At 37.8% G+C, this 14,846-nt stretch overlaps 1 protein-coding gene across 4 annotated transcripts in view; it reads left to right on the plus strand.

Annotated features, from left to right (window-relative positions):
- Positions 1-14,846, plus strand: part of DEK (DEK proto-oncogene) — a 28,135-nt gene that overhangs the window by 10,623 nt on the left and 2,666 nt on the right. For 2 of the 4 annotated variants that reach the window (XR_014061672.1, XR_014061673.1), the window contains exons 7-10: positions 905-1,093; positions 6,871-6,967; positions 11,855-11,990; positions 12,319-12,467. Coding sequence is in view for 2 of the 4 variants with exons in the window: in XM_081518096.1 (XP_081374222.1) it covers positions 905-1,093; positions 11,855-11,990; positions 12,319-12,467 (474 nt within the window). In the remaining 2 variants the exon portion in view is untranslated. The remainder of the gene's footprint in view (positions 1-904; positions 1,094-6,870; positions 6,968-11,854; positions 11,991-12,318; positions 12,468-14,846) is intronic. The other 2 variants (XM_081518096.1, XM_081518097.1) reach the window with 1 other exon arrangement.

Consider the following 14,846-nt stretch of genomic DNA (forward strand, 5'->3'; position numbering starts at 1 on the left):
TTATGTTATGGAATTTTCCTTAATGTTTCTGCTTATTGTAGAAAATAACATGGGCAAAAACAAAGACAAAAGATACCCATAATTTTAATTCCTTAGGGTATGTCTTTTCAGAATCTTTATGCAAAGTTACTTTATGGTTTTCAATTTCTGAAGTTACCAAATACTCTCCTAAGAACGCATTTAAAAATTAAATTTGTTAGTTAATCAAATCATTTTCCTCATGTGATCTCTGCTTTTTAAATATGCAAGGTTTAATTGACTATCAAAGTAATGGCAGTGGCACTTATTTTGTAGTTCCTAATTAGTTTCATAATTAACATACTCAACACTGCATGTTTAAAATCATAAGTGAGAATACAATCCTGGCATTACTGAAAGTAGAACCTCTAGGTAATATGAATATAAACTATATGGTTCATAAATTCAGGACGTGTAAAGTGAGGTTTTATTGCCTTCATGGATGATATCTCTCAGTCTGTTGATTGGAGGGTCCCCTAAAGCAGAAAGATAGTGACAGTTTTAATGTTGATAGGAATGAAATAAATTATGAGTCTAACTGGAAATATTGTCTTGATGAAGTGTAAACAGACGTCTTAAATGTCACACAGTGTGCACTCAAGCTTCTAGTCCTGTATCAGTATGTGAAGAGTCTCTTGCCTGGGTGTTTAGAGTTCTAAACAAAATGAAAAGCTATTGGTAATGCAGGCAAAAAGGTTAACTTGACATGTGAAGTTAGTGGTGTATTACTCTCTGTAAAGCTGCTAAGCTTGTGTCAGGAAAGAAGCGTGATTTAGGAAGCTGTTGAATTGAGAAGTAGTTATCAGAAACAGGTGATTGACTTGGAACTGTAATATCTTATTGGTATTCTTTGTAAGACCTCATTGATATTCTTTATTTTATGCAGCCATTGCCAAAATCTAAAAAAAGTTCTAGCAAAGGCAACAAAAAGGAACGGAACAGTTCTGGGATGGCCAGGAAAGCTAAGCGAACCAAATGTCCTGAAATCCTGTCAGATGAATCTAGCAGTGATGAAGAGGAGAAGAAAAACAAAGAAGAGTCCTCAGAGGATGAAGATAAAGAGAGTGAAGAGGAGGTAAAACGTTGGCGCTTTTTCCTCATTTCTTTTCATGGGGAGAGTTCAATATCCGTCTGTATAATAGATTAGTCAGAAAACACATATGTACCATGTTGGTGGTTTTTAATTCCAAAGACTCAGAAATGATGAAGTATAAACCCTTTCTTTTTCTTAAGGAGCTTTTAGTTTTATTACTGTGCCGAAGTGTAAGAGTTGGAAAAGAGTGAGGTTGGTATGGACTGGATTTGAGCTGGACCTTGTAGACTAGAGTACATAAATGAAGGCGGGCAGGGTGTGTGTGTGACAGGAACATAAAGGAGATCTTATGAGAATTTTTTCGTAGTATATCAGTATTTTTTGATTGACTTGTGCTATTTTATTCTGTTTTATGCAAAAAAGCAAGGGATTTAAGGACCACCATTTTATCTCATTTTGGGATTATTTAATGAAACTGGCAGCGTTTGAAGTTTATTTTGTTGGTGGGCAAATTTTGTATCACTTAGGAATGCCTGCCATTTTCTTTTACTTGGGAGTATTTTTAAAATGTTGGGACTTCCATGGTGGCTCGGTGGTAAAGAATCCTCCTGCCAGTGCAGGAGATGCGGGTTCAATCCCTGGATTGGGAAGATCCATCCCTTGGAGAAGGAAATAGCAACCCACTCCAGTATTCTTGCCTGGGAAATACCATGGACAGAGGAGCCTGGCAGGCTACAACAATCCATGGAGTTACAAAATAGTCATACGACTTGGCGACTTAACAACAATGAAATGTTGAGAATGTTTAGTTTCCAGAGAGTTCGGAAAGAGAGTTGCTGAACCATTTAAGGAGTTGTCTTACCCTCTTCTTGATATGTACCTTTAGCCAAGTAGATGAGGACGAGTGGGTACAGGTAATGATTTCCTATTGTTAATTATGGTTTGCTGACTCTATTTTCTTGTTTTGGTGCTCCCTTTCATGATCAGAACTTACTTGGGTAATCTCCCTTGTTTTACTCAGGGACTTGGTTAACCTGGCTTGACCTTCTGGGTGGAGATGATCTTTCGGTGTGGAGGGAGGGCTGTCTTGTGCATTGTAGTGTTTGCCTACTAGAGGATAGTAAGCACACCTCCGCCTCCACCTTTAGTTCAAACCAAAAGTGTCTTTAGACACTGCCGAATGTCCCCTGGGGACAGAATCACCGTCAGTTGACAGCTACTTGATGAGAATTAACATGTGGTAACCATGTTTGTAAGGGTTTGCACTTTGTGTTTGTCTTTAGGTGTTTAAAATCTGTGTGTGTTTTAATGTCAGATTCTATGAAGACTTCTGTAAAGCTAAGTATGAAACACTTCCTAATTTTAAAAAGAATACTACAGATCCAGCAGGTGTTTCATAAATAGTATCTTAATGTATTTTTGGTGTGAAGGAAGATGAGTAATCTGAGCACTGAGGTTTTTATGGAATAGATTTTAAGGAAGTAGGAGGAAAACATGTTTGTTTATATGTGAGTATATGATAGTAGCAATTCTACAGTAGATTTCCTCATTCAACAGATTTTTGGTTATCTACTATGTGTATTCATTAAACTTTGCAGAACCTTTTCAAAGGCAGATTTAAAGCATGAAAAGTTATCTTAGAATAGAAACATTTAATTTTTTCATAGAGGTACTGTGGTTAACAGCATGGCCTTTGGAAACTGAGTTCAAATCCCAGCTGTGTTCTGATCATTACTGTTTGACTTTGGGCAAGTTACTTACAAACTCTGTATTTCAATTTCCCATCTGTATAATGGGGATAATAATAGTAATATCTTCCAAGGGTTGTATTAAGCACTTAGAGCAGTGCATAGCACAGTATTAGGTAAATATTAGCTGCTGCTATTACTGTTATTATTTATTAAGATGACATTTTATCATATGTAAGATTTCTAAATCCAATCTTGCATTACTAAGGTGCAAGTTTAAAAGTGAGGATATTTTACACTCATTTTTCATTGCTTTCCAGATTATTGTCCCTTTGTTCTGAGTAGAGTTAGTTGCTGTTGGTGAATGCAGATGACTCCTGATTGATGACTATGTTGGTTGCTGTATAAGGATCACAAGTGAAACTGTCCCACTACAAATCAGAGCTTTTCTTTCTATAGTACCTTAAATGAGGGTCTTTTGGTAGAAATCCAGGTCAAATGATGAAAATCCATGAAGGAAAAAAATACAAAAATGCGTTTCAGACATTCAGAATTAGGTTGGTGCAAAAGTAATTGCGGTTTTTACATTGTTGAACTTTGCCATTTGATATTATTGGAGTACTTTTTTTTTAATACATTCTTCAGTGTGATTATATTATTCATTTTAATATGCATTTCTCACTTTTTTTGCTAATGACTTATTACTTGCTATTTATATTTATTTTAGACTATAGAAATGATTGTTAGACATAAAGCAAATTTGAGCAATTTTTTTATTAAAGTTCAAAATGGGTTGTAAAGCAGCGGAGACAGCTCACAACATCAGCAACACATTTGGGCCAGGAACTGCCTATGAAGGTACAGTGCAGTGGTGGTTCAAGAAGTTTTGCAAAGAAGAGGAGAGCCTTGAAGATGAGCGTAGTGGCCAGTCATCAGAAGTTGACAGTGACCAGTTGAGAGCCATCATCAAAACTGATGCTCTTAAAACTACATGAGAAGTTGCTGCAGAGCTCATCGACCATGCTGTGGTCATTAGGCATTTGAAGCAAATTGGAAAGGTGGAAAAGGTTGATAAGTGGGTGCCTCGTGATCTGACTGAAAATAGAAAAAAAGTTTTTCTTTTGAAGTGTTGTCCTCACTTATGCTACACAACAACAACGAACCGTTTCTCAAGCGGATTGTGGCGTGCAACAAGCAGTTGATTTTATACAACAACTGGTGACCCGCTCAGTGGCTGGACCAAAAGGAAGCTCCAAAGCACTTCCCAAAGCCACACTTGCACCAAAAAAAGGTCATGGTCACTGTTTGGTGGTCCCGTTTGAGCCACTACAGCTTTCTGAATCATGGCAAAATCATATCTGAGAAGTATGCTCAGCAAATTGGTGAAATGCACCAAAAACGGCAACGCCTGCAGCCAGCAGTGGTCAACAGAAAGGGCCCAGTTCTTTTCCACGACAACACACGACTGCATGTCACACTTAACTAACACTTCAAAAGTTGAAAGAGTTGGGCTACAAAGTTTTGCCACATCCACCATATTCACCTGACCTCTTGCCGACTGACTACAGCTTCTTCAAGCATCTTGACAACTTTTTGCAAATCCCACAGCACAGATTTTTTCACGCTATGAGAATAAAGAAACTTATTTCTCGTTGGCAAAGATGTGTTGATTGTAATGGTTCCTATTTTGATTAATAAAGATGTGTTTGATAATGATTTAAAATTCATGATCTGAAAACGCAGTTGCTTTTCAACCAACCTAACATATAGTCACACAATATAAAAGCTGTATCATCATGCTTTATGGTTTTTCTGCTTGAGCTGATGTCTGCTTGACGACTTCATAGAATATACTAGTAAAATCTGGACTGAGAAATCTTTGTTTTTCCTGTTAAATCACCCTCTCACAAGACAGGTATTTTTCATTTCTCTGTAAAGACTTTCAAATTTAGGACCATTCTCCTCAAAAACTTTATTGCTGATTCCGTTACTGTGAAAGGCTCTAGTTGCCTTTGAGGGATAGTATTTCTATAGTAACTTTGTTTTTCCTTTTTCTTCTATTTTTTGAAGACTCAGTTAAGTGGCAGCCTCATTAGGGACTTCATAAATGGAGATATTTTTGTTCAGTACTGTGAAAAGACCTCCTATTTCTAAGAGGCCATACAGAAGAGTTGCTGATTGATGGGAAAAGTTGAGGATTGCATATGGATAGAATTTTTTTGCAGATTATTTTTTCATGGAAAATTAACTTCGTTAATATTTTTTTATTTCCTGAAATGAATTTTTCCTTCATAGGTAAAACTTTTCCCTGTTAAGATTAGCTTCTTGTTCTATTTTAGGTTCTTGGAATAAATAAATAAACTTGTTTCTTCTTTCCTCTGTAAATTGAGAGCTTTGGATCATATAATTTATATTGTATTGCTGAAGTTAGAAGTCTTAAGCAGACATCCAGTTACAGTGTTCACTAGCTAATTAAGTGAGGCTGAGTATTATTCACCTGGTCCTTTTCATATTTCGCTGTGTGAAAGAGCAGGATACTTAATTTATAAGTAAATTTATTATTTGTAAAATACAGGATTAAACTCACTGAAAACTGTACTTAAAAGAATTGGCAGGGTTTTTTGATTTTTAGTCTTTTATATGAAGTATGTCACATTTAATGTGTTAGCCAGCAATTGCTGAGATACTTTGTTTGAGGTTCTCTGTACCTGTACCTCTGTTTCTGTGATACACAGTGAGGGGTTCACAACCATTTTTCATTCTCTTTTTCTTTAGAATTAATTCAAACAAGAAGGTACTCTGAGAGTAACTGGGTAATAATTTCTTCATAAAAGAGCTGTTATAAACCTCTCTGTCATCTTGGCTCTTGGACATTTGCTTATTACTCAGGGCTGTAGAAGGAGAGCATTTTGGAACCAGGCAGAAACTGGTACGTGAGATTTCTCTACAAAGAGAAAATAGAGGTTTGATTACTTATTATGAAAATCAATTGATTGCCATATTGGAATAGATTTCTAGGAGAAGATTGCTGAGATTAAGCCACACTCAGGCATGCCTTTCACTTCGTCACCTTAGGCACAGAGAACTCACTGACGAGGACAAAGAAAGAAGCAGTGCTTTCCACATTAGTGAAGTCAACTCTAATAATATTTTAGACCCTTAAAAGCTAGCTTAGTGCTTCTTCAGTTTTCGTTTCCTAGTGTTTTTATAAATACTCTATATCTAGGAAAGTCTAAAACTAATTGTGAATATTTACTTTGAGTATTGAATATATCTGAATATTCCCAAATACATCAGGAATATCTTCAGCTCTGTACTTAAAACCCCAACTAATAATGTCCGAAATGGGAGTTACTTTTTCTTTCAGGACAAGGAGTCCACAGACAGGCAATTCTGGGCCAGGACAGCGGCTCAAGAGAAGTATTAAGAATTTAGGGACTCTTTCTTCCTGAGCCCCCATCTTGACGTGTGCCATTTAACCTGATCGCAGGAAGATTATTTTACCTTTAGGCATTGTGTCCCTGTGCCAGATAGAGAAGGGCAAAGAGATTTCTCTTGGTGTTTTCTCCCCTGGCAAGGATACTTTTTACGAGAGATCTCCATGTGCATTGCATGGGCCAGAGGGTTATTACCTGGCCACCGCTGGCTATAGGGGAAGCTGGAAAGACCCAGGTGTTAGCTCTCCTGCGTCTGTTGGAGGAAGACAGATAAAAGGTGGGATGTTGAGTGAGCCATCATACAGTGTTTACCCAGTCAGAGAATTTTGCAGTTACAGTTTTGGTAAACATTTGGGCCACTTGAGGAATTACTTGGTAGTGGTGGGAGGGTGAACGTGAAAGCTTTGTTAGCCCTTAATTATGTCTTAAAAAATAAGAATCTTTCCCCCCACCCCCATATGATCAAAGGAATTACAGAATTATATAAACTATTGGAACCTTTTGTTGGAAGGCAAAATTGAATAGTTACCATAATAAAATCTATTTAGAGTTAAACTTGCTTTCCTGGTCTCTTGTGGGCTAGAGCAAGGCTCGCACATTCTTTACTCTTGGCGTTCTTGAGTTTTCTCAGCCAAGTTGTTAAAAGAATAGTGTATTTGAAGCTAATACTTATTTTGTTCATCTGTTCACCCAGTACAACCTTTCTGCTCTGAGGACAGGATTCTGGCTCTGTGACAGGCGTCTTTTTTGGAGACCCTCCTTCAATAGCCCTGCTGCCTATAAAAAGATAGGTAAGCCTTCTCCCAAGGGTTTTTTTTTTTTTTGCCTCCCTTCAAAAGTGCTTGGGTCATTCCCCTGCTTCTGTACCTTCATGGTTATCAGACACATGGAAAATCTTCAAACTTTTTAAAATTTCTATTATTACTGTACATTGTAAAAAGTTTAGATTACAGTACATTGTACTGTCTGAAATTCCTGGCAGCAGTTGGTTTTATCTGTTTCCCTTTAGTGCATCAAAAACACCTACAATACTGATGGTTCTGATTGAGCCGCTCACAGCATCTTCAGAAATGGCAAGCCAGAATCTAGAAATAAATCCCAATTTGGAAACTAGCTTTTTCTTTTTTTTTTTTCATTTTTCACCTAATTTTTTCCTGTACGTTTTGCTGAAAGACTCAAAGTCTTCCTGTTTGATTAAATGCAAAAGGTATTAACTGTCATGAGTACTTCCAACATTTTTCCTGTATAATGTCACATAATGTGTTTATTATAATTACTGAAATATTCTGAATATTTTTTAAAAGACTCAGGAGGCCAGGTCTTAGTTTTTAATGTAATCACTTTTCGATCACTCAGTTCAATAAATTGAGAGTGTGCTATGTGCTGTTGGGGTTACAGAAAATATTTTCTACCCAAATATCATTTGAGTAATACTTGGTACAGGATTTTAAAAGAAAGAGCATCTCTGTGTTGATGAGGGAAAGCTTTGGGAAAAGGTTGGAAGAAAACCAGTTGTAATTGACTTTGGGGATAGAAAGGAAAGTTGGACATGTGAACAAAGATGGGGAGTAGAAAGGTACTACACCCTTGTTTGTGGTTAGGTAGTTTGTCCAGAAGTAAAGCAGTTAGAGATGAAGCTAGAGCAGTATACGCTGAAGCCAGACTATAGAGAACCCACATGGTTGGGCCTTGTTGTGTGAGTAATTCAACCTCTGGGGACAGATTCAGCATTCTCGTTCCTTCAAAATAATTGCTTATTCTACCTGAGCATTTTGCTAAGTGGAGAAAAAGAGACATAGCCTCTGTCTTCCAAGAACTAACTGTTTAGGTGAGGAGAGCTACCAGTCTTTCAGTAAGCCTTTATTGGTACATGACAAGGAGGATGGGCTTCCCCAGTGGCTCAGCGGTAAAGAATCCTCCTGCAGTGCAGGAGACCTGGTTTGACCCCTGGGTCAGGAACTTCCCCCTGGAGAAGGAAATGGCAACCCACTCCAGTATTCTTGCCTGAGAAATCTCACTGATAGGGGAGCCTGGCGGGCTACAGGTCATGGTGTCGCGGAAGAGTCAGTCACGACTGAGCGACTAACGACAGCAAGGAGGATATTATTGAGAATCTTCTGTGTGCCATGTACTTTCACATCTTGTACCTGTGTAGTCTTGACTCCATGAGAGAAGGTGGTACATTCTTATTTTTTGCTTTGAGGATATAATTAACATCCAGCTTTCCAGAGCTGCTAGTTCATATACTTCTGTCTTCAGCTCTGTATCCAAATCTGATAAAGCAGTAGCTTTAGGAAAGTTTAACATGAGCATATATCCACTTCTGCTGGTGTAAATTTCAGCCTGTTGATCTCTCTGATTCTGCCTATTCTCTGTGTCTCCAGTAATTCATGACCTAGACCAGGAGTTGGCAAACTATGGCCTGTATGCAGATCCAGTTTTCATACAGCCTAGAAGCCAAGAGTGGTTTTTCCATTTTTTTAATATTTGTAAAAGACAAAAGAGGAAGATTGTACAACAATGACCATAAGGGGCCAGCAAAAGCTAAAATATTTACTATTTGCACTTCATAGAAAAGGCTTGGTGACAGACCTAGACCATACATTTCTCTCATTTTACATGGTTTATAGCTAGGTGAGTAAGCTGTGGGGCTTTTAAGAAATACATAGGTCCCCAGCCCCCACCCTTAATTTTTTTCTCTCTCTTCAAATATACAACCTAGTTAGGTAAGTTGTGCCAAATGACTGATACTAAAAATCAAGAAATTTGGCTAACTGCTATTGATAGAAAAAATGTCTTAGCAAGCAGAGTGATTCTAATGAAGTAGAACCTTGGAGTAGGAATAGATCTTGAAAAGTTATCTATAGTCTCCAAGGATCTTTTCCCATCTCAACTTTCCAAATAATTACATAGCAATGGCTAAGTGGTAGTTCTAAACTCGGCAGTGGAGATCAAGAAACAAGATAGAGGCTCTATGTTAAACTGTTCAATCTAGTTGGCAGGAGGGGAGAGGTCAAAGATTAGGAGGGGAAAAGTACGGGAAAATAAAGAGTTAAGAAAGTAGTTTGCTCAAGCTGGAGTATTTCTCTCTTTCTACGAGCAGGTAGGGAGCAAACATCCAGACAAGGAAACCTCACAGGAGGTAACAGTTTGATCTGAGCCTTAAAGGATAAAGAGGAGAGGTTGGCATAACTAAAGAAAGGGGTTTGGAGAGAATGATACAACATTGAATTACATGAAAGGACCATCTTAGCTTCACCAAAAAAAAAAATTCTAGAGAAACGACCCTGGAGCCCATACAGAGTTTGGAGGAAAGGGCCAGAGATAGCCCTAATACTGAGTTTGGTTACATTTTGTTGCCTTTCTGCAGACACTTTTAATTCTTTGTTATTATCAGTAATATTTGTATGTAACAGAAAATTAGATCATGGTATCATTGACTTGCTGCACTGGTTCAGTTCAGTAGTTTCACCTGTGGCTTACAGAAAACCGTAGCTACTTTGGTCATCTCTATAAGCAGCTAATGCAGTAGGAGGTACACTGGACCTAACCGGGGTCTTCTTACTAGCTGTAAGGCATTGTTTCACTTAACTGCACATATATATTTTCCTTATTTATAGTAACGTCCGTTGTTTGTCATTGTGTTTTGTTTTCTTTTTTGCTTTGTTTTGTTTTTTAGGTCATATGAGCGCGTGTATATGAAAGCAGTGCTGTACAAACGCCTTTTTCATTTTCCTTTTAATTTTTAACCACGTTCTGGGTTCAGAGTACAGATAAACCAGATCCTGCAAATGATAGAGAGATGAACATAGCCAGAAATATTGAAGTGGCTGCTTTATGGCAGATGCTCTTGTAGTACTTAGGGACAGAGCTGAATTAGATAGGTGTCTCTTCTCATGGAGATTGTCAGATAGGCCCCTAAGACACTTGCAGTGTAGTGGGAGAACAAACGTGTAAATACCTACACTTTGAAACACAGAAATATGTTAAATGTTTTCTTTGGTGCCTTTTATGTATTCACTCATCTGATCCTCACAGAAGTTCTACAGATACGGCCATAGTTGGTCTTATCTGCAGTGCCTGGAAGGCATCATTTAAATGTAGATTGTAAAATGTATCCCAGTATCTAAGATGTGGGGGTGGGGGTGGGTGTCAAATTTAGCCAAGTCTGGTATTATTACCTCTATTTTGCAGATGTGGAATCAGACACAGGAAGAATAAGTGATTTTTCTGAGAATTCAAAATTGCTCACTGGTGGAGTCAGGACTTGAATCAGGAAGTTTGGCTCTAAAAACCTGTATTCTAATTCACTGCTTCACAAAACCTTCCATAAAGACAGAGCAAATGAATTGTAGGTCAAGGACTGTGGGGGCTGCCGATTAATCAGATTGGCCGTACTATGAAAGATTTGGAGAAGGCGATTGCTGAGAGAGGTTTAGACTCGTGAGTGAGATTTCCCTAAGTAGAGGAGGGGGAATGAAAGTAATGAAAATTAGAAAGATCATGTAGAATTTAACTGGGCGTGGTTTTTTACTTTCCTTCTCAGTTTTCCCAGGGCCTCTTTTCATTACCTCCAAAGTACTAGGTGATCTTGTTTGCCTTAACTTCCAAAATTTGCCTGTTGTTGCAATGTCAAGGTCTGTCTTTTTGAGATTCTCTGTTTTCCAAAGTACCTAATATCTTTTTCCTGTACCCAGTATCTTATCTTCAGGGCAGCTGAAGTGATTGTTAGCACCTATAAGGCTAAAGCGTGTGATGTGAATTATTTGTCTGATTGCTTCTCTGCTCAAGATGAAACACATGAGTTTCTACAGTTTCTGTCACTACTCAGCTTTCACTGTTTCCCTATGCCAGCACTTACATTATGAAAAAGATTTACTGAATTCCTACCATGAGTTTGTCACATAGAGCAATGGCCACCCCCCTCCAGTGTTCCTGCCTGGAGAATCCCATGGACAGAGGAGCCTGGAGGGCTACAGTCAGTGGGGTTGCAAAGAGTCGGACACAGCTGAGCGACTGACACAGTAAAGATTTTTTTAAAACTGTAATTTTGTCATTTTAACCTCCGTATGCGTATATTTTGCTTTTATTTTATTAGCTCTGAGTTAGTATTTAAGAAAACAGGATCCAGAGTAAGATCTGTTTGAAGCTCACGTCTTTATTTTTTTTATGTGACTGGACAAAACCTCTCTGAGCCTTCATTTCCTCATATATTTATAAAAAGTTATTGAGAAACTACTTTGCACTATTATAGGAGTTAGGGATACATCAATGAACACAAAAAGTTCAAAAAAATCCTTGTTCTCATGGAAATTCTTTTAATTGGGAGAGATTGACAATAAATAACAGAATATTAATAGTACTTATATTTTACAGGTTTTTTTTTTCCCCCGAGTAAAGTCCTCTGCATATAAAGTTTTCTCTCCATAGTGTATAAGAAATGTGAGCATCTATTATTTTTAGCATTTGATTCTGTACCTCACCTGACTAGTTTTGTGTTGGGGGAAAACTAAGTTCCCTGAATATTGCTCATCTCAGAAGTGGACAGTTAGTAGTAATTTTTCACTGGTGATATTGACTACATTGAGTTTCTCTAGTATTGTTGAGGGGTGTGGATAAGTAGAGGAACGGCAGTTAATCGCTCACCAATGTATGTACTTTGTTTTTATTTCCAACAGCCACCAAAAAAGACATCCAAAAGAGAAAAGCCCAAACAGAAAGCCACTCCTAAAAGTAAAAAATCTGTAAAAAGTGCTAATGTTAAGAAGGCAGATAGTAGTACCACCAAGAAGAATCAAAATAGTTCCAAAAAAGGTATGTTAGAAATGACACATTTTCAGCAACCCTAAAGATACAATTTATATGCTATAGTATGGTGTTTAAACATATGTGAAAAATAGGTAAACTATGAAGAACATTGAGGGGAGTAGGCCAGTTTTGTGTAGTTTATCATTTTTCAAAATTGACAGAAATTTCAGTGCATGTTTTATAGGTACTGTAGAGCAGTGATCTATAATTTTTTTAATCTAGTACCTTTTCAAGAATCTGATGAATGCTTATAGAATCTTTCCTTATCTGTCTTGAATATTTACTTTTCTATGCAAGAAAAAAATTATTTTCATGTCATATATCTTATTTTTAGAAAGTGAATCTGAGGATAGTTCAGATGATGAACCTTTAATTAAAAAATTGAAGAAACCTCCTACAGATGAAGAGTTAAAGGAAACAGTGAAGAAATTATTGGCCAGTGCTAACTTGGAGGAAGTCACAATGAAGCAGATTTGCAAAGAGGTAATTGGACAGATACTGAGATCATTTTTGTTTTATTTGAAAAAAATCTTTCACCCATTCCTCAGGTCAAAGCTAGATTCTTACATGCTTTCATTCATTGAACATTTCTGTTCATTTATAGTACTACGTGCCAGGTGTTCTTATAGGCGCTGGGGTACCACTTTCAGTAAAGTAGTCAAAACCTCTGCCCTGTTGGAGTCATTTTATAAACAAAGAGTAGAATGTATACAGTGACTGAAGTTTAAAAGTGATACATTCCAAACTGCATAGGAATAATGTTCTTTTTTCCTAACCTGGAAACAATTTTTATTGATGCATCCCTAGATTATGTTAGTTTAACCAAGCAGAATCTTGTGGGCTACTTTACTTTGAGTACTGCTATGATAAATGAGAAGGTTAGACTCTAGGTTAGATTCTTAGCTCAAACTTGTGTGAAATTCTTCTGACACTTCTCAGGAAATGATCTAGTCTTGAATATGATTCCATACTCTAGGTTGAGATTGGAAGATTTTAGAATCTGGTTTCTTATGGTAAATGAAATTAAAATTTGAAATGTACTAAAGGTGGAATATTCTTAACTTTTTAAAGATAACAATTATTGTTTTTCTTTTTCATTCAACATTAGCTGACCCTCTGCTACACATCAGGCACTGGGATAGGTGTTAGAAATGGTACAGGGAAGTGTACTCTCATCCTCTGTAAGTTGTAACAACTTTGGGGAATAGTTAGGTAATGTGTTAAAATTTAAATGGCAAGTACCCTTTAACCTAGCAATTCCATTTCTAGGTCTCTATCTTAAAGACATAGTCACATCTACACAAAATGATTTCAATAATGTTCAGCCTGTCTGTAATACTGAAAAATCAGAAACAACCTAAATGGCCTTCAATAGGGAAATGTTTAAACTGTACATCCATACTTTTGGAATACTGTGTAGCAGTTCAAAAGAACATCGAAAAACCTTCCAGGTATTGTCAAGTTTTTAAAACAGAGGTATTTCCCTGCTATATAAATACAGAAAGACTATATTGCCATTGACACGTTTATATGTTTGTATATAAACTCATTTCTAAAGATCTGGAAGAATAATAGATAACTGGTTTCCTCTGAGAGAGAGATTAAAAGTTGAAGGAAGACAAATACTGTTCATTTTAATGACTTTGTGAACACATTTATGCAATTTTAAGGGGATTATTAGTAACATGGAGAGGTCAGGTGAGAACATGAGGGTTTGTTTGGACTCCACAAATTCAGAGAGAATTGTTCGCCTAATAGCAGTTCTGCAGGATGGTAGATGCCAGGGTTCTGTCTTCGACTGAGAATTAATAGGAAAGTGAATGAATTAAAGTTTCTGTGTTAGTAATTAAATTGGAGAATGATACAAGCTGATAAAATATTTTTTTAAGGTCAGGGAGGGAGAGTGGAAGCTTGTGTTAGGCTGAGGGACAGTTGTGAGCAAGGAGAAGCTGAAGGTCCTGAGCCTTGAGAGATGGGTCCCTGCAAAGGTAGAGACAGAACTGTTGATGGATCCCTTACACATGAATTGGAGGAGAAGAGGCAAGTCAGAAAGTTGAGGAAATTCAGAGTAATGTCTTCTCAGCTGAGAGCAAGTGTGTGGGACACAAATAAGGGGATGAAGTCGCTACTGGTGAGAATGCAAGGGCGACCTAATTAGAACTCCTTGGGATTTCTAGGGAGGCTGTGACGTTGAATACCACGAACTTGAAACAGGACCATTCTTTTTTTAACTTTATTCAAGTATAGTTGATAAAAGACCATTCTTTTCAAATTTGTTACATTTTCCTATGGAACTTAACCGTAGAAAAATTGGTAGTTAGACCAATTAAGGGTTGGAGTTTTGCAGAGAAAGAACAAAGGGCAAACAAGAGTAATGTAAATGATTGACCATGTTCGCAGAGGTTGGCAAAATATAACCTGTGGGCCATTGTACCACAGCCATACCCACTCCTTTGAGTATTGCCTACGGGAGCGTTTATGCTGCAGTGGCATGGCTGAGTGCTGCTGCTAAGTCGCTTCAGTCGTGTCCGACTCTGTGCGACCCCATAGACGGCAGCCCATCAGGCTCCGCCGTCCCTGGGATTCTCCAGGCAAGAACACTGGAGTGGGCTGCCATTTCCTTCTCCAGTGCATGAAAGGGCAAAGTGAAAGTGAAGTCGCTCAGTCGTGTCCGACTCTTAGCGACCCCATGGACTGTAGCCTACCCGGCTCCTCCATCCATGGGATTTTCCAGGCAAGAGTACTGGAGTGGGGTGCCATTGCCTTCTCCGGCTGTGTAGTTGTGACCAAAACTGTCATTGGAGAGCTGAGATCATTTCTAGCCCTCTGCAGAAAACGTTTGCTGACCTTGAATTGTACAAT

The sequence above is a fragment of the Giraffa tippelskirchi genome, chromosome 8, assembly GCF_054371585.1.
Source record: "Giraffa tippelskirchi isolate mGirTip1 chromosome 8, T2T-mGirTip1v1.2.pri, whole genome shotgun sequence".
Lineage (NCBI taxonomy): Eukaryota > Metazoa > Chordata > Mammalia > Artiodactyla > Giraffidae > Giraffa > Giraffa tippelskirchi.